Here is a 22,646-nt window from a genome sequence, read left to right as displayed (position 1 = left end):
GTCGCTTTATCGCTGCAAAACCATGCAGTTCGCAATTAATAGTCTGACTGCAGACAATGCAAAATCCACTGCCATCGCTGCCTCGGCGACACCAAGATGATATAGTGTCACCATTTTAGTCCATCTTGTTCAGGATGTCGACATTGAACTTGGTGGAATTAAAGTCCCCAGAATCTAGGGACTTTAGGTGGAATGACCGGAGGCTCTGAGACGGCGAGACACGAACAATGCGAAAAGCAATTCTCCTCAAGAAACGTGTAGCAATACGTGTTTTGCTAATCCCGCCTAGGACGGAATAGTGTTCGTTGCTAGCCATTCCACGGAATAGTCTTTGTTGCTAGCTGTTCCACGGCGAACCTAGTTTTCCCACAAGTTTCGCTCCTCCACTGAGTCGCGTTCCGTGAAAATCCTCAAACAACACGAAGCTTCCAATTAGCTGCGCCCAGTTCACAGCTGGTGCGAAGCTTGTCCGCCATCTTGCCAGCTTCTCGGTTAGCAATAACCGCGGTTAATGTCTGCTGTGTAGCTACCCCTAACCATGGTTAGCCGTAACCATAGTCAGCTAACCACGGTTAAGGCTGTCCGTGTGACAGGGCATGACACTGGTTCGAGCAGCGGAACTTAAAAGAAGGGGCAAGAACAAGACAGACAAGGACGCGCTTGTACTAACAACTGAAATTTATTTCTATGTTGCTGCGGCGGTGCGGTCACACCAGCTCGCGGCGAGCCACTCCTTCCGAGGTGCATTTTTTGGGAGGTCACGCCAGTTTACAACACGTCTAGAGAGGGTTATGTTGGCCCCCAAAGCCCTGAGCAAGCCAAACCAGCGCTTAATGAGCCTTTCCATAAATCTGCGTCCGGTCAGGTCCCCCAGAAAGCACCGGGCTCCATGCCACAAAAAATGCACGAACCCATTCCTCTTCTGCCGCGCGACAGCTTTGGAGTGTCACGTTTTGGCGGTGGCGGCGGGCTGCGCATGTAAAAACTAAGGTCCCTGTATTTTTAAAGGTAGTGACAACTACACAAGCGCCCTCTCGAGGGGTCCAAGGAGCAGTGCTAGCAGACGACGCGCCGCTTGCTCCCGTGCATATTGCGGGCGCCTGAAACCGAACTCAGTGCGCGCTTAAACCGTTTAATTCCACCTCATTCGCTTGCAGGGTGGTTTCCATTCCTTCTGCCTTTGCTGATGAGCAAAGATGCTCAGTGTTTCCGCCAAGTGTCTTGCGGTATTATTTACTCGAGCCTGCATTGTGGCCCTCTTGGGAAATATCACGTGAAATGCTTCAACGAAGAAGCCTTGATCGACCTCGCGCATAGTAGTGCGGCAAAACACGGCAACGTGTGGCAAAAAAAGTAATCCCAAATGGTAATTTCCTTGTGAGTTTTTAGCGTTGAAGCTACCACGGTGAGAAAAACAAAGGCAGATATATTGGGGTTCCGATCTATTTATGTTAAAAATATGGGGCGTCACTCTACAATGACTACTACACACAAATCTACAGTATAAAGAATGCCGAGATAGTGATAGCGTTGCTGAGATAATGTTCATGCATATGCACGAACAAAAGCACACCGGCCAGGCGAAAGGCTGCTTAAAGTTGTAAATATTACAAAACCACTTACTTTGCACAGCTGGGGTGTTTTCTCTGGGCGCAAATTTCTTGCGCCTGATTTTGTGGGGTCATACTTTCTTTCAGCATACATTTTTGTCAACGCGAGAAAACGGGGGAAAAAAAAAACATTTTTTCCGTCCTCCGCGTGGTGAGGCAACCGAAGGCATAGGAGCCCTGCATACTAGCATGTCACGCTTCAAAAATTCAATTCAAACACAAAATTCCTGCACCCACTGAAGCATCAGGTACACAGGTACTTCTAGTTTGCAACAACAATGCGAAAGAGATGCATGAAAAACTCTCCGCTTACTAAAATGGTCCAACTCCACGCGAAAAGGTCACGTGTCGCCAACCAGGCTATCACAGGGCGCGGCGGCTGGATCAAAACCTTTCGACTACTTTTGAAAGATAGAGGGACTTTAAAACACGTGCGCAGGGCACCGCCATTTATCCATCCATCGCTAGTGTGCTTATAGTTTGGCGCAGAACAGCGAAGAAGTAGTAGGATGTAGCAAGTTTCACGTTTGGTGCAGTTTGGCACACTTGGTGCAGCTATCGCATCACTAAACATTACATTTTGGTTTCTGCAATCATTTTTCTATCTGTCTGCAAACTTCACACCCAGGAAGCAGTAATTTTTCTGTATATGATTCTGGCTTGCCCTGATTCTTGGTGCCGCCCAAAATGCAGCATCTGCAAAAAAAATGGGGAAGCCTCCTTCAGGGCATTCTTTATAATTTGCCAGCACTCGTGTTCAAAACTCTGCTAAGCAATTTATGAGCACCTTGCAAAAAGAGAGCTTTCTTGATATGGCCCAGGCGTAAATTTATTTGGGCTGTGGCATCTAAGGAACAGCATGCTTCACTATTTACGGTTGAAACTGCAGATGCTGAGGCAGTAATGAAGTTCAGTTGTAACAATTTGAGGAACCTAGTGGAACTCAATCCAAAACCAAGCCTCCTAAGCATCAGATGAATGAGTGAGAAGGACAGACAACAAGCGGCAAGTCTAACCTCAAGCATGCCATAGTCAAGAGTGTCCAGCTGGCACTGAATAAGGGCCACTACAATGATAAGTAGCGTCCATACCTCTGTCACACGGCACCACCGAACTCATTTCACTCCGTTCGGCATTTAACTCCATGATGGAGCATACGAGAATGGAGTTGTGGCCGTGCTACATGGCTCGGTGCAAGCTTTTGACGGTGCACATGGGGCAGAACAAGCGCTGCTGAGGCCTCGTCGAAACGTCCAATTTTTTTTTGCCTGTGCAGTCGCCTTTAAAGCAACAAAAACGTGTTTTGTGTGTTGATGAAGTTCTCGGAATCAACCATGGCTGTCACAGTGCTTGTGCATGCGCCTCCACGTGCAGAAAACAAAATATGGCGCGACGCTTCACAGCGGCGGCTTGGCGAGGCTGACGTTCGAAAAAATACAACTAAAACTTTACACTACAGGGTGTGAAAATGCTACGCAAAAAAAGAGCACAGTTTTTAAAATTATAATTGAGCTCATTAGGACAATTTTGCTAGTGTGGTTTTCAGCGTAGACAGTAGCTCCATCGAGCCGAGATGGTCATTACCGAACTCCCTCCACCAAAAGCTCCATTTAACTTCCTCAGCGAAATGGTGACCGTGTGACATGAACCCCATCTCTCTCGAGGAAAAGACGAGGGAGTTAAACGGAGTTCACGGGTGCCCGTGTGACAGGGTATCACATTACATATCTAGTGTCTGTTGACGTCTACATGCGAAATATGCACATCCCAATTATTGTTTTCTTGATAAACTGTATGTTATTCGTTTTTTCATTTTTCTCAAAATATAAACTTATGACTGTTCAATCTTGAGGCCTCGATATCTTGGCTGCAAGGGCAGCTGCAACAATAATTCTTTTTGAAATGGAAATCTGTGTGTACAGAATACAAGTATGGGGAGCAGAATTTAGAGCACAAGCCTTTTTAACTCATCAAAATGTAACAGGATGCCAACTGCTCTTCAGAATGAAATGTTCATTCTGGTTGTAAAATAGCTAAGCAAGGCAAAAGAAAACTTGTCGCATACTTTCATCTTTAGTCATTAGTCTATGTTGCCGGTACCTCAAATATTGCTTTTAATTAAGCACTTTTTTTTCTATCGAGGCCTTAAACAATAGGGGGTGAACTTAAGTTATCTCAGGAACAAGATGAGTCACAGGAAAAGTAATTACATATTTAAAACCAGCAGAAAGAACTGCACAATACTGCAGTTTCATAATGATCACTGAGGAAATAAAAATGTCTAATATGAGTCTCCGTTCAAGTATTTTCATTATACACCTATACCAACACACCTAACTGGCAGTTAACTTGGCCCATCTCATCCTTATTTGTTTTCAATGGAGCCATGTGTAATTTTGTAGGAAGGTGTTTGCACTTTTTGTGTCTACACGTCTTTTATGTTTACACCTCTCGCGTTGTGGACACAATTTTGCCACCAAAATTGCTGGAGCTTACCAAAGAATGTTGCACATTAAAACTTTCGATTATCTTATTTTTACTCCCTTTGCAGCTTCTTTGTTTTTTCTTCTACACTATTGCTGCAATAATTTCTCTGTTTTTCACTGCAATTCCTAGCTCATGTGGGTCCTTGTCTACTGCTGTCATTTGGAAAACTAGTCTAGCGAACATTGCAATGTTCGCCTTCACGCTGCACAATCTATACCACGTTTCGCCTCGTAGACTGCTTCTCCTGCAAACAGTAGACGCGAACCCTATGGTCTTAAGCTTTGGTTTATGCATGTTTTAATGCTATATAGACTATTTTACGCACGGGTTTCGGTGCCACCGTATTGGGCTGTTAACCTTTCCATTTTGTATCTTTAACAATCAAATGAATAGTACTGTGGTGGACGTATATGCATGAAACGGTTGGCTTGGTGCATTCAACGTTTCCTGATCTTATCAATCAAGTCCTGAGATACAACAACAAGAAAACATTAGTTTAACAGCCCAAGGTGGCGGCGCCCACGTGTCTTACGTAACATCGTCTCTACATACTGGCAAGTTCACAGGAATGGAACGGTAGGACTCGTGTAAAAAAAAAAAAGGAAGGCATGGCATATGCTCATGTTTGTCTTAGCCTCAGCCAGTGAATGTACCGGATTAAGAAACAGCAGCAGTGGGAAATTGCTCCCTGAAGATGACCAATAAACATAGAATTTGACGCCACTTGAGAAATAATGATGAAACATCGAAGAGCTTAGAAGAAAAAGAAAATCTTCGGGGCGGGACAGCCAAGTTGCCAATTTCCTTTAAGGTTTTTAAAAAGTTATTTGTGAAACGCTTTTATAACGTGTGGAAAGTGCAGGAGAGGGCTCCCTCACTGCTACAGATGTTAACTTTCTTCACAGAATCGTGCAATTAGACAGAGACTACCTAAATGTCTTCAGTGCAACAAATACTTGCCTTTGAGCAAATCGTTCCTTTTAATAAAATGAATAGACTTCGAAAAGTTTTTGGCTATTACTTGCATACATCAACAGTTATTGTCAATTTCTGCACAATTAAAAGGCTTTGTTTATATTATGTAGAACACTCAGTGTACCATAATGAACTCTATCTGGCACTTGCCTTGTCTCGCAAGTTTCTAACAGCATTGTTAATTCTTCTCTGCTACAGCATATGACCTGGCAAAGAATAATGGCCACAACACCTGCTGTAGACTCTTGCAGCATCACAACATGGAGCAACAATAAAAATGCTTCTTTCCAACAACAGCATGTTCATCCTTGGGAACACACCTCTTATATACACCTGTTTGCTTTGAAACATCCCCAGGCTGACAGCATGTGTTGCCTTTAAGAGGCCCTGAAACGGTTTTTGAAATGTTGTCAGCGTCTAAGCTACGTCATCATCAAATCATTCGCACCACAAATTAAGTGACGCACTGTGTATCAAAGCAGCTACGGGTAATTATAGTTATACCCTCCTTCTTGCCACTGCGTTGCCTCAACTCACGAAACCATCACTGGCGACCGTAGCGCACTCGACAAGTTGAACTCTGTCGAGTGTGCTTCGCAGCGCATGCCGTTGGGCAACAGAGACGAAGCGCGTGGAGTGGTTGAGATCTGCTCCGCCAGGTGCCAACACACTACCGGCTGATCTTATTTTATTCTCCTGAACGGCGACTATTTGCAAAGGCATGCGGACAAAAAACAGTATTTGAGAACGACCATCGGTTAGTGTAAACTTAAGCAATATGGTTGAGTCTTCAAGGATAAAGTTACAGCCACAGATATGTGAATCCTGGCGTTGACCGGACAGCGAGAGCCCGACCACTGCAGCACCAATCACTACATTTGCGGCATACAACTCGACTAGGGCAATTCATAGTGTTTGAGTAAAAAAAAACCTCAAGATAAGCACTCTCGTGCAGCTCACATCAATACACAGCACATTGTAACACAGGCAGACGACACTCGCAGCCCCCTGAGGTTTAGTGGCATAAATTGGACATATCCAGTCAGATCGGTCGCTGGTGCTACGTAACATGGAACAATGCTTTATAGAAAGGGCATGAGCAATTGAAAAGTTGTTGGGCTGAGCTGCTGCTATCTTTAGCGATTGACATGTTTAATGTCTTGTAATAAATTACACAGTTGAAGCAGGAACTTAAATCAGTCTGAAATTGATTCTGAGGGCTTGCTTCACCAGCCCAATGTGTTTGTACAAAATCATCAAAACTGTTTTAGGGTAATAGATCTTTGGGGCACAAGCAGGTTTAGATGCTACGATGGAGTGTTTGAGAAGAATGCCGTCCTCTCCTTCCTCTACGACAGCTACTGAAGCATCTTCCTAGTTATGGTTCTGTTCTCTACAGAATTGTGCAATTAAACAGACACTACCCAAATGTCTTCGGTGCAACAGACTCCTGCTTTTAAGCATGTCGTTCCTTTAATAGTGAACAGCCTTCTAAAAGTGTTAGGCTATTAATTTGCATTTTTTGCAGTTATCATTGACTTCCACACTTTTTTTTAAAATTTAGTATTACATGGAACCACAGTAAATACTGTGTCTAGAACTTCCTTACCTTTTTAAATCTCTAACAGTGTTATTCTTGGCCAGAATATGACCTGGCAAAGAAAGTAACAACCACAATGGCTGTTGTCGACTCTTGAAGCCTCATGATATGGGGAAACAATAAAAATGCTTATTTTGGACGACACCTCATACACACATCTGCAGCATGTTTGCCTTATAGCATTCTAGGCTGCAGAGAGACACGCCTGTTTTGGAGCAGGAGTACTTTTTGGGGTTCAGGCAGCCTTTGATGCTGCACAGCGCTCTCTTTGGGTACTCGCAGGGAGCCACAGCAGGTGGAAGTGGGAACGGAAGGCCAGGAGGAAACATTAGCAGCGTTCCAGCTTCACTGCTCCGCAGCAGTGATACTTTAGGTGTGTCTGCCTTCTTAGCTGGCTTCTTGCAGGCACGAAGCCGAGACTCTGACTTTTTGAGCAGCCGTTCAATAGTCTGCTTCTTGTCTTTCTCTTTCTTTTCTTCAGCCTGCTGCTTTCGTTTTTTGGCACGCTGCATTCTGCGCTGGATCATTTCCTCTGTCATCTCCTTAATGGGCTCGACCTGCAATGTACATTTGCATGTCTGCAGCCATTGTCCAACATGCTACAGTGGGGTTATTGCATCAGTATTTTGAAGTTCACCTTTCTCTGCATATACTCTAAAAAGCATACAGGCTACACTGGTTGCAAGTATCAGGCCGACTGCAGGCTGTGCACATGTATAACAGAGGCTCCACGGAAAGCACAGAACTTTGTCTGCAGTTCCCTACGCTAAAGGACCATTGACAGTGACGATGACACCTGCGCATCTTTGCGCAATCCTTCCTTTTTATTACAGTGTATCACCACCTATGTTGCTGCAAGTATATTTCAAATATACAGCACAAGTATAGTTGTCAGCCCACTTTTCAGAATCACCATGACAAGCGTGTGCTTTTTAACAGCGGAGCTGTTTATCAAATCGTTTTTTGTCCGACGAACCAAAAGCTATCACCATCAACGGGCATGTGCCACAGAAATGAGGTAAATCTCACTACTCACCACTGGTCCACTAAAAATGAAAAAAGCAAATAAAACTATCATCTTCATGAATGTGTATGTGCCACAGAAATTGTGTAAATCCTACTACTTGCCAATGGTCCATTAAAAATGGAGAAGGAAACGTTAGCCCAACAACAAATGGCTGCAAAGCGACAGCGGCGAGCCAAAGCCCCGAGTGAGTACAAGGAGAGAATACTAGGTAACGGGAAAGGCAAAGGCGGCTGCTAGAAGACTCTGAAGCGATGGAAGGCCTCCGCCAACGATGACGTGCCCGTAGGTCTATGACAGGTGCGAACGCTTGGTTTCAGCGCGAGTTTCTGTCTCTGGAGTTTGGACATAAGTGTCGTGTCCGTGACTGTGGTTTAACTTGAACCTCTCTGCGCTGAGAATCAACGTAGAAACAACGTAGCATCACCTAGCTAAAGCCTAGCAACGACCTAGAAGCAACCCATAAACAAGCTGCATCGCCTAGCTAAGGCCTAGAAACAACCTAGAAGCAACCAGATTAGTATGCAGAATCATCCAGTTTTACTGTTTCAAGCCTTGCGTGGCTTAGTGCAAGCTTTGCCAATTTTTTATTTCTCACAACAGTTGTGTTGCCAAAGCGCTGAAAGGTTCATATAGGTGGCATGTAATGGCCCAATCAGCCATCTGGTGACATCATCAGGAGGGTTCACTTTTCCTGCCTGCTATGCGTCAACTAGAATAGCCCTATTCACATTAGTTTGTGCTTCAACTGCGCCCTTGCTCTGCATGGTGCTCTTTAGTACTATAACTGCATCATTCTATTCAAGTTAGAAATACCATGGTTAGGAGGCAAACAAAACTTATATATTTAATGTAGCTTCTATACATCCACAGACGTGCAGGGACATGATCTTGAAACCTGTGATGGAAGCAACATTTTGCTTTTTGGAAAAATGTTATTATGAAGCAGCCATAACTGTTTTTAGTGCACAAGAAATGCTAGTTTGGAGCAGCTATTGGTGTTTTCGGAGCAGAAGGCAAAATATTCTGAATGACTCCTGCAGTTTAAAGCATCATTTAAGCATCTTATAAATAGTAATATTTAATATTAAATGGACACAAAGAAAATAGAGTTAAAACTCTAACGAAACCTGATTTTACAAAGTGCCCAATCGAACTAAGAAATTTCCATTTCTCCAGCAAATACTCATAGGCTTCAGTGTTGTCATCAACCCCAGTCAACGAACTAATTTGGCCATCAAACCCGACTTAACATATTTTTTCCTGAAATAACTGGCCGAAAGAGCAGTGATTTACTCTTAATTTTGACCAATATGAGTTTTTTCTTTTAACGTGTGCTCTAAAGCGATCATGTTAAAACATCTGGGTGCCATAGTTATGGCCCTAGCTTTATTTTAATGAAGCTAGGCGCCATACCCATGCACCGAACATTGGACTAGGCAGTCAAGAGGGCTCTTACATACCAGATGGTACTGGAGGTAGCAGTGGTTGTTTTGTTAATTATGGCTTATGCGACAGCCATCTGCTCGCACAATCAAGGCATCCGCGACATCGCATATCACATGACCACCTACGTGGCCACCGTCGCCCTGACACCCTATGCCTGAACCGCCCCTCACGGACTTTTCAGACCCACAGGTGTAGGTTGCCGGCAGAAACAATGCCGTGGTAGCTTTCGGGTGTCACTACGTCGCAATTTTAGATCACAAAGGACCGAAAAATCGTTCTAGATCTTACAAAATTCTTGATTTAACGAAATAATTCAAGCGCAGTAATGACTTCTTTAAATTGAGTTTCAACTGTGTTAAGAGACTGATTCTTAAAGGAGTGGTGACACAAAAATTCGGACACAATTCGACTGTTGAATCACACTAAAGGGTGCATATAGGTGGCATCTGTACAATATCAGCCACAAATACAGCCTAAAAGGTATTTTAATTGAGTTCTGAAGTTCGTGAAAGTGCCGGATCGGAAATAGAAGCAAAAGACGATGAGGTCACCGAGTGGATACCACGTACGTCACGAGTTCTGGCCGGGTTACCGGAGGCGTGTACGAGACCGACAACGCTGGTAGCGACACCTCATGATGCGTAGCCTAACCAGAGACCTACAATATAACATCACAGCGTCTTACCCGCTTACTGATTCTATGTAAAGCATTTGCAGTGAGATAATTAGCAACTCACAGTATTCTCATTGCTTTTTTTCCCGACAAGAACTAGAACGCGACGGAAAAAATCGAAAAAAAATTATTGTAGTTGGACAAAACGCCACAAGATGTCGCTATGGGCTCCGCAGTTGTACGCAGTTGCTGCCTGCTGCTGCAGCCGTCAACAGCTCCGGTAACCATGTACCCGCAAACGATAGGAAGTCTACAGACGAACTAAAGCTCTCTGCTGCCGGGGTCATATTGCGTAGTGGACAGATAACTGCTTCGACCCTCCGACGTGCGTACGTGGGATTGGTATGCCTTGAGAACGCGGCGTTGCCTGATATAAATACGAGTCAGTAAAGCGTACATCACGTCATTGCATGTTACGCATATAAACACTGTTACAGAGTGCCATGTTGTGATTCAATGCTTCCTTCGTCCTACTTCTCATCCTGCTACGTTACGAACGATCGGAGCGAACATGTTTCAGCACGTCTAATGCTGCGGCTACTCCAAGCCTGGCGGAAAACGTCGTTTCAGTTGGACAACGACTACAAGAACAAAATCGCAGCTACCGCCGAGATTCGCAAAGTGAATCGAGCATTTCTTACTGATTTTTACACTCCTGCCAGCTCTTTCGTCCATCGCCGCACTAGATGAGCAACGTAGTTTGACAATCGAGGAAACAAGCACTCGCAACGCTCAACACCTGCTCAACACAGCAAACGAAACAGCAGCACTGACAACATAGCAGAAGCTGGCCAGTGACGTCACTCGTTCTTGCGGTCTTGTTTACCAAGTAGACCATCTACGTCACGGGGCTGCCGAGTGCTCTTCGAAATCGAAACTGCCTCCGGTCGTAACATACGAGCATATAATTAAACATTCGTCTCGCGCTGGGGCAATGAGTTCGTTGCCGCTATTATCGAGTAAGTAGCCATTGATTAAGAGCAAAAAACAGAGGTTCACAAATTTTCTGTCACCACTCCTTTAACCTCCACTGCAGTACATCACGCTTTCTGCATGCCAATAAACTAATTTTTCTGCATTGAAAAGAGTTACTGAAAATCGCTGGTGCTGCTTCTCAGTTTGAATCACCCGCACTGAATGAAGAACTTGATGTCACCACTTCGCAATCAGCGTGCATCCGAGAGCCTGTAAACTGTTCTTGGTGACAGCACTAGAGTGTCCTAGAACACAGCACATCTTCTATTAGCGGAGTACAAGCTTCACCATATGGAGCTTATTACTTGTCAAAATGGCAGCAACAGTCCCGCTGTTGGTGCCATTGTGATAATAAAGCCAGACGAATTGTTCAGGGGCTGTCTTGTTTAAGAATATTTATTTTTGTAACTACTTTCTGTGCTGCCAAAGAAGTACATTCACGTGCCTTTTCATTGCCTGGTATTCCAATGGCTTGGGATCCAGCAGGAACAGACAGACATACTTTATAAAATATTTGTGGCGCAACTGAGACAAGCAAGAAAACAAGAGGGCGCCAGACTTTCAACTAGTTTATTTTCCTCACATCCCCTAAATATATATGCACACAAAGAGGGGGCCCCTGTAGCACAATAAAAAAATCCACGCATATCCACGAAGTGAATGCTGAATGGGCGAAGCACGGGGGACCGTTCAGTAACCGTGAATCTCCCGTGACACTGCCCACTCGCAACGTGTAATGAGTGACAACGCGTGTGTACAGTTATATACAATGTGTTTATTGGTCATAACTCGTATGTCGTGTTCAGTTGTGGATTCCATTTTCCCTTCATTATTACTGCTTTGTGGTCTGTGAAATTTAGAGCCAATGGTTCTTCAATCGGATCTAGCCTCAAAGACGAGGTCGTGCGGCGCTGTGCCCGAGAACGGTCTATTTTGGGACCATGTGTGCGCTACGCGCGCTCTGTAGACAGTTTTGCACATGTTGTCACCTGTTAATCGATGCGCTTGTTTTGAGTAGCTTTCGAGCAGCGCCGCCCCGAGTACGGTCTATTTTTAAACCATATGCGCGCTATGCGCGCTCTGTAGACTTTATGCACAGCTGTTTGCACCTGTGCTTCGACTGTTGACTACGGCGGACGGACGGACATTGTGAGGTCTTAAGGTGCTTCGCCCCTAAAAGAAACCTATCGCACAGCGCTATCTAAAAATTCATTCTTGTACAGAGATATCGAAGGGACAGACGCATTCATCCCCTTTCTGTATGCCTCAAGCACTTCATGTGCTAACGTCTCCCTGCTCGTCCTATCACACGAGTTTCTCCGAACAGTGGTGCACAGCCGCATGAAGCACAATGGAACGGCAGGTGTGAACCCACCCCATTCTTAAGTGACAATATATGCTCCCTAAGGCGATCATTAAAGGCCAACTCCGGCGATTTTTCAAGGTCGATGGATCTCAATGAAATTCACTGGGTACGTTCCTTTGCACGTTTCCATCATTTAAGCCAAATTACAGGCTTGAGACATGCGCAGATTGTTTGCAAATAAATTTTAAGATTGTCTGCAAACGCCCCTCCTGGCTTCACACAATTATTGGCAACATTGCGTCTGTGACGTCAGTATTGGGAAGGCGGCGGAAGTGACGCAGCCGAGGGTACCGCTAACTTCGGCCGCTACAGCGAGCGTCTGCTGTGCACAAGGCGACAGACAGCGTTGGTTTGGCAAGTGCTTCGCTGGTCGTCCCGGCTGTCACAGTTTCATACTCCGTGCCGGCGTGATCGTCATGCCTTGCACGACTTCCGGTTCGTTCGTAACAACGTCTACGTCATACGTAGACAGTACACTTGGTTGGGTTTCGGTTTCGGTGTCGCGCTTTTTTGCTTATTTAAAATTGTTCTCCAATATGCCGAGTATTTCTGCTATCGGGCCCGTAACAGGAACGTCTCGGGAACATAAAATCACCATTACTTTGGCATGGCCAAAAAATCGCCGGAGTTGGCCTTTAACACAGCGGCCTGTTTGGCCTGTATGTACAACTTGCCACAGCTCAACAGAATTTTGTAAATGCCCACCATGCAATGCAGAACTGGCCAGGCGTGGTTTTTTTTGCATGAAAGCTTGGGTTTTTGCGAAGATATGCGGGCACAAAGCTTCAGAGCTTGTTGGGTGCCGAGAAGAACACTGGAATGTCATGCCTGTTTGCAACTTTTTGCAAATTGTGGGCAATGTTGTGCATGTAAGGCAGAACTAGTGGTTTCTTTTTTCTGCACAGCCTCAGGCTGCCTGCTGCATCCTTTAAGCTTCCGGAGCAGAGATTCGGACACACTGGTTAAGACCGCCGAAGGGAAGCCGGCTGCAACCAGCCTGAAATATGCACCTGAAAACTGTCGTCCATGGTGTGCTCGCTCGACTTAACAATGCGGACCGGAGACACATTGTCGCAATGGCCTCTTTTCACGGTTTTTCGACGTGTGCAGATTCATAAGGCAAGAGGTCCTTATGTGCATGGTGGCTGTACATCCAGCACGAATGTGTAGCATTTAATGACAGGTTGATGTCTAAAAACTGCAAATCATTGTCTTGAGGTAGCTCATGTGTAAATGTCAAGTCTTTACCATGCTGTATAAAAACTGATAAAACATTCTTTACATCGTCACAAGCGGTCAAAGAGTTAGGGGTGTTTAGAAATGCAAGAAAATCCTCAACGTATCTAAAAACTTTAGGACAAAGATCCGAGTCGAGGTTTCTAGCAAGTGCCTGGTCAATTAGATGAGAGAAGGATGTTGCATAGTACAGGAACTACACATGAACCAATAGAAATGCCTTTGTGCTGTACACAGTCATTAAAAGAAATAAATGTGCTACTCAAGTAAAATTCGAGCAGACAAGAAATTATGAATTGATAAACCACAAGAGCTGATAAAGTCAGCGCTACCATTGCCATCAATACATTCTCTAACACAGGGAAGAAGTTAATCGTGAGGCACTGAATAAAAGAAATTCTCGACATCGATACTGAAGGCATACCCCAAAACCACTTCTACTGCTCAAAAATCCGCGGCTGAATTTTCTGTGGCAAACGGGTCATCAAGGTAACCAAGGTGCTTAAGCAAGAAGCGACTAACCTGAAGTTGCATATATTTGAGTGATGTGAGGACAATAAACTAGCTAAAGTCCCTATCCTCTTGTTTTCTTGCTTGTCTCGGTAAATATTTTATTAAGCTATCCACCAACTCGCCCAAAGATAGACATACCCTCGCTATTTAAAATTATGTTTAAAATATTACCCAGTAAAATTTCACTCAGGTTTGAAATGCACAGCTTTTAATGCACCTAATGAGTCAGCAGATATGATTGCTTTTTTTTGTTTGTTGGCGAGTGATGATTTCCTGTAGTGCATCTCATAAGACATAAACTTCAGCTGTGAAAATGGAAATACACTGATTTACTCTATGTTCCTCTGCAACAATCCGAATCAATACCCATGTGGTTCTTTCTTCTTGTTTGTTTGTTTCTGAGCTATCCGTGTAAAATTATGTGTAGCCTTTACCCTGAAGAGCATGGAATTATTGCATTATGTGCTCTGGTGGGGTTTCTTCCTTTAGATGGTTTGTGAAAAATTCGAAGCTGCGCAATATAAAGCCATGGCGGCAGTCTTGTTGGTTTCTTAGCAGCATTGAGGGCTTTATTGTAAATATCAATGCGTGAGAGTGTTCTTTAATGTGTAAAGTGAGTGGTCTAGTTGAGTGTAGCTTGTTTAGGTAGTGCATGTGTGAGCAACATTTCGTGTTCAAGAAAAACCATGGGCTCAATGAGGTAACAATAAAAAATAGCTATTTTTCTGACAGAAAAAAAGGACACCGTGCTTACATAATCAGTGCCCAACTGAGCATTTTAACATATGTTTCAAATAAACCACATGTTGAATGATCATATTGTGCCATTCCTAGTGCACTACATTTCCCTTCCTGCCAGGCAATAAAGGAGTAACCATCATGTTATGTCAATGTCTAGTCTTAAACATGAAGCCACAGTGAACCACATGCATGCCTGGTGAGTGTCGTCATATGAATGCAGTAAGAGTCATTATCAATGTGGTCTACAGTGTAGGCACACCCTGTCCACACTCCTTGTATCTTGGCTCAGCATACTCATCAGCTCAAATGTAAGCACTGCTCTAGCAACCCTTCAACGTTGAGCAGAGCACGTGACTGAAGAGGTCCACTGGGCTGAATAGAGTAGAGTAGAACCTTGAAGCTGGCACACACCCACGCTGGGGGATTGGCCAAGTACCGGGTAGTTTTAAAAGGCAATTCTTAAATTACAGGTTAAATTTTGTCTATTTAAGATGAAAGAAGTAAAAATGAAACAAAAATTGAAAATGTTAAGAATAGAACAATAGGATAGTACAAATATAAGTAATGAAGCGAAGAATTCGAACCAAAAATAAAGCAATTTGGAAAAGTAAAAAAAAAAAACAGACGTAAAGATTGATTCTATAACCTAAATCCCTTTGAACCTTTAAGAAACTCCTGCAAGGCATCGGCAACATTCCCATCACTGTATCCAGGGGTCAGAACAAAGTTCATTTGGTGCGTTTAAATCTAATCCAAGGAGTCGGAAGACGGCACCTAAAGTAATTTTGCGCAAGGTAAGAGTGTCTATACCTGGAAATGAGATAATGCGCTGTTGTCTGATGTACTCTGCAAAAACAACAATTAGGGGAAGCAATCTCTGTGTAAATAAAAATTTAGATATGGAGCCTGACAATGTAGTCTAGTGACTGCAACTTCAATTGCTCGCATTTGACATAGTTTACTATTCCAATGATGACTGAAGTGCTGAAATTCTGATGTTATGACGGCGCAGAAAATTCATCCAACATCAATTTCCTCCTCAATCTAGCACTTCTAATGAATTTGGATGCTGGCAATATATGAATAAACGGGCCATTAAAAGATGTCTTTGCTAGCGCATCTGCCATTTCATTCAGAAATAGGCCCTTATGTCCTGGAACCCAAACCAATTTAATCAAATTTATATGAGGGAACTAATGATTTTAATGCACACAAAACATGCAAGTCCTCTTTTGCAGTGAGGGAGGTACATACCGATAGCGAATCTGTCAAAATTACTGCAGAAATGATAATTTACAGAGAGCTAGAAGGATCGCTAAAAATTCTGCTACAAACATCTGGAAGGCGAAGAGAAAACGACCAATGTAGAGTAGGAGAAAAAAAATCCCAATTCCACATTTTTATTCACTTTGTGAAGCATCAGTCGCTATGACTGTCTTGGCATATCTACCAGACAATCAGTTAAAAATAGCGTTCAAAAAGCGGTACGACATAATATTTGCATTACCTGAACGGCGGCGGGGCCGTCTTCATCTTTGTCCTTTGACTTGCTTTCGAGGAGCGCTCGCTGCCGCGCCGTCATCAGTGTGGGGTCCTTCATCTTGCGGAGCTCGTCGTCTACTTCTTCGAGGCGGCCAGACTCCAGGGCCTCGAGCCAGGCCTCTTCTTCGTCATCACTGTGGCTGCTTGGCTCGTCCGACCGAGTCACGTTCTTCTCCAGAGCTTGCTGGCCACCGATCTTGATTTTCAGCTTCAACGCAGGCTTGCCTCCATCTCCGCTTTGCGGGCTTGCAGGTGGCGAAAGCGCTTCTTCCTCCGTGCCGCCGCGCTTACGTTTGTGCTTCTTATGCTTGTGCTTCTTGTGCCGCTTGTGTGGTGGTAGCTGGCCGAGCACGTCATTCTCAGCCTTTACTGCCTCTCTTTTCTTCGGCATCATTGCGGACTCTCGACGGACTCTCACTAGGGACCGTACTCTCACAGAACACTCATACAACCATTTAGGACTTTTTTTTTTTTTTTTACTGACAACTGAACATTACCGGGAGGTAACTCATGGGATCCGGACCAACCATTTAGGAGGGGTGCCAGCGAGCGAGCGACTATAATGACCTAGAGCGACTATAGTGACCTCTAGGGGAGAGTATTTCGGCCGCGTGTTAAAAAAGTCACGTGGTACACAGAGCTGCGGCGGTCGCGGTTGCCTAGGCGACGAAGACGCGGCCGCGGCGGCACTCCGACCGTCGTTGGGTTCTGCGGCAGTGCCATGTTTCCTTTGGTATTACAACGCATTCAGTGGGCATTGCGATGAAGCAGTAACTGCATGAGCTGCACGTCACAGCGCACAAATGCAACATTCAAGGGTAAAATTTAGCACAGCTTCACTGACTTTGCGTCGCGAAGACTGATGAAACTGCGGATGGTGCCTTTTCCTTGGCTTTGGGGTGCGTTTTTTACTAAGTACTATTTTAGCTGTCGATACAGCGATGATAATATGACGCCGCTAAACGGTCCGTGAGCTCCTGCTTTGGCCACTCGCAAGCCAGGATCGGATTCCCTTCGTTGCTGGGCGGCCGACGTCTCTTCCCGACGAGTTTTGTCGTGCAGTTGCGGCGACACGCCTCTCTCACTCGAAACTCGGGGTCGGCCCGTCATCGTTGGGCCCATACGCTCTAGCGAATTCCCATCATATTTCCCGCCGCGCCGCTTCTTCTCCCGAAGACAGAACCTTGTTCGTACTCGCCATACTCGTCGCCGAACGTCGTAATGCTCTGCGCCGACAGTGCACGCTTTTGTACTGCTTTGTTCACTCAGAATTTATACTTGCAGCAACAACGAAATGAAACAATGTTAGTGCTGTTAAATCAAGGTGTGCGGCCTAGAGGTATATAGGGGCACTCTTGTAAGCTCAGTGCGAGCAGTCCGGCCGCATTAGAATTAACACCACAATTAAAGCACGATATGCAACACGTACGAATTGACGGTCGGATGTCAACAACAAGCATGCACGCTAGCAATAAACAAAGATAATGAAGATGTGCGTCTATCCTAGCCTCTCCTAACTCCATCGCACAGTAGTCAGGGAACACCAAGCCCAGCTTTTTACTCTGCCGAAATAACATATTTTTGGCCGCCATTAGCGCCCCGTGATTGGTCGTTTCACCTGTCACTCAAGTGACGTGTCGGAAGCCCAAATTTTGTTGACGTCAAAATGACGAGTACGCGCTCATTATGCTAAAATATACGGAATCGGTTCCGTCCAAGCGCGGAACAATCTGCGAGTGGCCCCGTTTCGACGGAATAGCAAACATGGCGGTGCCGGCGAGCTTTTTCGTGTTGTTGGCGGCGATCGCTCGGCGGCTCGGCAGCACCGTGGGCGCCGTGAGCGCCCGACGACGCGTTCGACATGCCAGTCGATGAAAGAGTTCGCCGTCACTTTCGCCCGAAGAAAGGAAGGTGCGGCGGTTGTGCGACGAAGTGGCCGAGGAAGGCGCGCGACGGCGCGACCGACTTCGCTGTCGGTGCAGCCTGTGGGTGTTGTGCGGCCTTCGGTTTTTCGCGAGTGGCAGCTTTCAAGCCTCGTTTGGAAGCGAGGATACATGCAAGCTGCGGTGAGCAGACTGTGTGCGATGTTGTGGCGGAGGTAATCGTGCACGCCGGGATCCGTAACAAGTGGGTTCACTTCCCGTGGACGCCGGATGAAAAGGCGGCCTTGAATGTTTCCTACGGCTGCCGGCGTCATCGGATGCGTTGCCGTCATCATTGCACCGAAGGGTGACCATCACAAGGCGGCATTTTATCCCCGCAAAGGACATTATGCCCACATCGTCATGCTAGTAAGTATCGGTCTTCCCATCCTTTCGAGCGCATGTCCGCGTAGCGAAATGTGGCTCACAGTGGTTCATGCTTTCGTCAGATCTGCGACGCAGACATCGGAATCCTGCCGTGAACCACTGAGTCTGGGATCAGACTACGACGCCCACGTCTGGCGGACAACGCGGCTGCGTGAGCGCATCGAAGGGGCCCGGATTGCCGCGGCCGTACCTTCTGGCTTCTAGGTGAGCAGAACAAAAAGTTGGGATATTCACAGTTTGAGCTAACAGAATATTTGCTCGCGCTATGGTTAATGCCCTGTTTGATTAGCTCCAGATACTTGGTAACTGTGACAACTGACAGATGTCGCTCACTGCATGTGTGTCAGCTTGCAGCTATTGGTTATCCGCTCCATAATATCGACAAATGACTCACATTGTCATAACAGCCCATTTGTAGTAGTCATGCTTCGCGTAGTACGGGTAAGTCAGACTGGTGAGGTGTATAGCATTAGATCGTGTAGATGATGCTATCATTGCTCTCTTTGTGTGGCTCAGCCTTGTGGATCTCTTACATTGAAGCAGTATTTACAGCACACCACTTGTATTTGTGCAGGTGACAGAGGCTACAAACCAGGACCATGGCTCCTGACACCTCTCCGAGGCTGTCCTCTCTGAAACGGTGTTAAAAGGCAAGTGCTACACCGCACATGCTGCAATGCAGTCTGTAATGAAGTGTTGTGCTGGGCGTTTGAAAAGCTGCTTCCGCTGCGTTCAGCAGTGCAGTTGTACCCTCCATTAAGAATCAGAATGTGCATCTCACATTGCTGCAGCATGTGCAGTGTTGCACTTGCCTTTACATTGCAGAAGGTGACAGAAATGTTCATGATTTCAGCGAGCGATGATTCCAATAGTGAGCATGGCAGTGTTGTCAGGGATGACCCCGAACCACTGCTTAGACAAGGAAGGTCATCACGCTCCTCATGTATTCCTGGACAAGCTGTCCGCAGTGGTAATCCGCTATTTGGCTAACTGCACCACTGACAACAGCACTAGGCAAGTGTCATTTCAGTGAGAAACATGTGCCTAAGAAGTAACAATAATATATGTGGTTTTCCGTGCCAAAACCATGATACGAGTGTGAGCCACACTGCAGTGGAGGACTGAATTTATCTTGACCACCTGTGGCTCTTTAACGTGAATCTCAATGCAAGTACAGCAGTGATCCTGCATGTTACCCTCATGGAGATGTGTTCGCTGTCAGCAGGAACCGACCCATGTGCTGAATGAAGTTCAGCAGCGCGACTTCTTACCTGCTAAGATGTTACCTAACAAGTAGAAGAAAACGTTTCGAAGTTAAATTTCCTGGTAATAATAAATCGCTGCTGGGTTTCATCATATGCTGTATGACCAGGTCTTTCGCAGAACTTGACTACACGTGACTGGGTCATTTTTATATGGCCGTAGATAGGAACTTTTCATTTAGCAACTGTCAATATAACGCACTGTACTCGGCAGCTGAGTGCTATAGCCAATTCTCTGGAAAGCAAGGGTTTGTTATTGTTTTTGTTACTGCTGACCATCTTCTAATCACGAACACTGTGACCGTTATCTGCTCTATGACTGGGAGTGCACACCAAGTCTTTTGTCTCCTCACTTCGTGTATAACAACACAGGGCTTGCCTTTTACTTCACGCACAACTTGCGGGCACTGTGCTCATTTGTTGCACATCCACCACACTGTTCCTTTTGAAAGGGCCAACTGATGTTGAAACAGATCGTCTGGCATTTCAAGTACCTTTTCTCATTCAGAAGTGTGCTCATTTGTGAATGAAGAAGTAATGTGAAAGAATATGTAAGCAGTCTCTTCAAGACAGAAGCTTGTAAAAAAAAAGAATTTATTCGTGTTCACACCAATGCAAAGACGGCACATACTTTCTGTAAATAAACGTACATTGTGAAACTGTGGTGTCATGTTTTTAAAGCATTACTGACATTTATTACATGCACAAGTTACAAGAAACATCATGCTGAAGGAAGCACAGTGTGACATTGTACTGCATGGGTAATTAATGACTACTATAATGCAAATATAGATAACATCAGCATGCCTTTCTACTATGGACATATTACGTTGCTAAAAGCGTTATATGCGTTTCAAGGAGCACCTTTGTGGTCGTGTGTGGCAGGGACCAATACTGTAACCATGTCTGCGAACCTCAAATTTTGGTTTAAGTTCGGCACATGTTGTCTCTGTTTATTGCTGCGTCCCATCCTACCGCATGAAAAAAAAAAGAGGGACACACGAAATGTGCACAGTATACGAATCACAAGGTACGTGGGCAATTGTGTGCACAGCTATGCATTTCAGATATATTACAGAGTAGTATAGTACCCCTCACAAGATGGTGGTTTGTCAATGTTTATAAGAAAGGACAGTTACATAACAATGGTATTACATGAAGCAGCAAGACAAAGCAATGTATACAGTGTGCAAAACACGCCTGTGCAATTGACGGGATGCTTTCCTGAATAGGCAATAGCAAAGTTTTTTCTTACAGATATAGCGTCAACATTACATAAATGTAAAATGTATGTTGCAATGTAACTGGCCTAATTTGTTTGCAAAAAAAGTATATGTTTGGTTTTCGAGGACATAACTTTGCAAAAGGATTGATAGCTGTGACCCACGCAAAAGTCAACTGCAGTTTCAAAAAGGACACAGATAGTAGCCTGTGTGATTATTTTGCTCAGTGTAAAAGCACCTCCTGTGAGTGGCAAACAGGCATATCATCCTTTAGTGCAACTTGTAAAAACACTTGTGTCATATACATTTCAACTTCAAGTGACATCATGAAACTACAGTCTTTTGGTGTACAGTCAAGCATGGTCTTCAATTCATTTCAGATAGCTCACTAGCACATGTCAAAAAACTTATGAGAGCAAGCACTGCCACAAAATCTTGCACTGTGAGTTTCACTGGAGGGAAAGGCTATGCTTACAGGCTTGCCGCATGAAATGACGCCACATGATATGTGTTGTGTGCATCATTTCAGAAGGCTGACGATCACATGTCAAAGCAACTTGTGAAGACGTGCTCACACTACCACAAGAAAGTGGAGTATCGATTTAAAAACACTTATGCACTACACTTGTCACACCAAAAAGATGACACGCAAGTAAAGAAACATGAAACAAAGAACACAAAAATGAAGACATGTTAAAACGGAAATAAAGTCTTAATGTTCATGGCCGACAAGGTGGCTACAGCAGCAGTGAAGACTGGGGAACTCCAGGCCCAATGGCAGCCAGGAGATGTTAGAGGGTGCCTGCGATGCATTGGGTAGCCGAACGCATGCCCCTCACTCCATCGACCAGCTCGGGATGCTGCAGCTAGAGAAATTCACAATGTATTACAGGCCACTTAATGCAAGAACACACAGGATACCAAACTAATGCTCCATCGGTTTGATTCGGATAGTCAGCGATGACAAGGCATTTGTCATTGAGCTGGAGAAAAAATCCAACCGTTTTTTGTTATACGTTTAAACCAGGGCCCAACCACAAGAACTCAAATAGATTTGAAGTGTTGGTTTTTTTGGAAGTGTTGGTTCATGGAACTTATTTTTGTTCCATGAAAATGTGACCCTGAATTGACTCCGCTTCTTCTTAACCTCGGTACAAGCACTCCAATGTAGCATCGTTAAGTCTTCACACTTGAGCCTCCTTTACGTGGCAAAAAAACCTCGGAACTTGGCGAAACACTCGTAGCACTTCTAGCCACACACACACCAAAAACAGGCCCGCCGCTGCTGGAATAGCCTGAGAGGTGGCTCCGTAAGCTCCCCCCCCCCCTTTTTTTTTCAGAGTTCTCGCCGCAACGCGGTAAACCAATGCAGCATATATCATACAGTTCTTTGCAGGCTACAACAATTATACTTATCAAATCTATTCGTTATATCATCACAAATGAAACACCGTGGTGTGCATGTTAACACAAATGTTTTACGCAACAAGTTTCTTCTGTGCAAGTTCGATTCATCAGAAATGTACGTAAAATGCACAGGGGAAAAAACTGAATGTGCACGTCCATGTACGCTGTAACTACGCTCGCTCACGCACTATCGTTCACGAAATCAAAAGGTGAAGCTTACTAGATATCAGACGATAGAAATACAGGCTTCCCCA

The 22,646-nt window shown here is 44.9% G+C and overlaps 2 protein-coding genes and 1 long non-coding RNA gene across 4 annotated transcripts in view; 2 read left to right on the top strand and 1 right to left on the bottom strand.

The window, feature by feature from the left end:
- The window catches only part of LOC119376495 (ankyrin repeat domain-containing protein 16-like), a 71,534-nt gene extending 66,168 nt beyond the window's left edge, over nucleotides 1-5,366 (top strand). For both annotated transcript variants that reach the window (XR_007414591.1, XM_049411426.1), the window contains one exon: nucleotides 5,271-5,366. Coding sequence is in view for 1 of the 2 variants with exons in the window: in XM_049411426.1 (XP_049267383.1) it covers nucleotides 5,271-5,277 (7 nt within the window). In the remaining variant the exon portion in view is untranslated. The remainder of the gene's footprint in view (nucleotides 1-5,270) is intronic.
- A 1,435-nt stretch (nucleotides 5,367-6,801) lies between these two features.
- On the bottom strand, nucleotides 6,802-16,761 carry LOC119376493 (INO80 complex subunit B). Its single transcript, XM_037646301.2, has 2 exons — nucleotides 16,157-16,761; nucleotides 6,802-7,229 (listed from the first exon to the last, which is right to left on the bottom strand). Exons 1-2 carry the CDS (start codon nucleotides 16,583-16,585, stop codon nucleotides 6,819-6,821), a joined length of 840 nt encoding a protein of 279 aa, XP_037502229.1. The 5' UTR covers nucleotides 16,586-16,761; the 3' UTR covers nucleotides 6,802-6,818.
- Nucleotides 16,762-17,919: 1,158 nt separating this feature from the next.
- Nucleotides 17,920-19,128, top strand: LOC125756552 (uncharacterized). The gene is made up of 3 exons (XR_007414590.1): nucleotides 17,920-18,482; nucleotides 18,563-18,704; nucleotides 19,075-19,128. It is a non-coding gene; the product is annotated as an uncharacterized LOC125756552 (long non-coding RNA).
- Nucleotides 19,129-22,646: the final 3,518 nt, after the last annotated feature.

This window comes from Rhipicephalus sanguineus, unplaced genomic scaffold (assembly GCF_013339695.2).
Source record: "Rhipicephalus sanguineus isolate Rsan-2018 unplaced genomic scaffold, BIME_Rsan_1.4 Seq1236, whole genome shotgun sequence".
Taxonomy (NCBI): Eukaryota; Metazoa; Arthropoda; class Arachnida; order Ixodida; family Ixodidae; genus Rhipicephalus; species Rhipicephalus sanguineus.
Note: the sequence above shows the minus strand (reverse complement) of the source record. Positions and strands in the feature narration are given on the sequence as shown.

Coding starts and splice junctions, on each gene's coding strand:
- LOC119376493 (XM_037646301.2), bottom strand. CDS start 16,585: ATGATGCCGAAGAAAAGAGAGGCAGTAAAGGCTGAGAATGACGTGCTC. Junction 7,230..16,156: donor ACGGCCCCGCCGCCGTTCAG/GTAATGCAAATA, acceptor TGTACATTGCAG/GTCGAGCCCATTAAGGAGAT.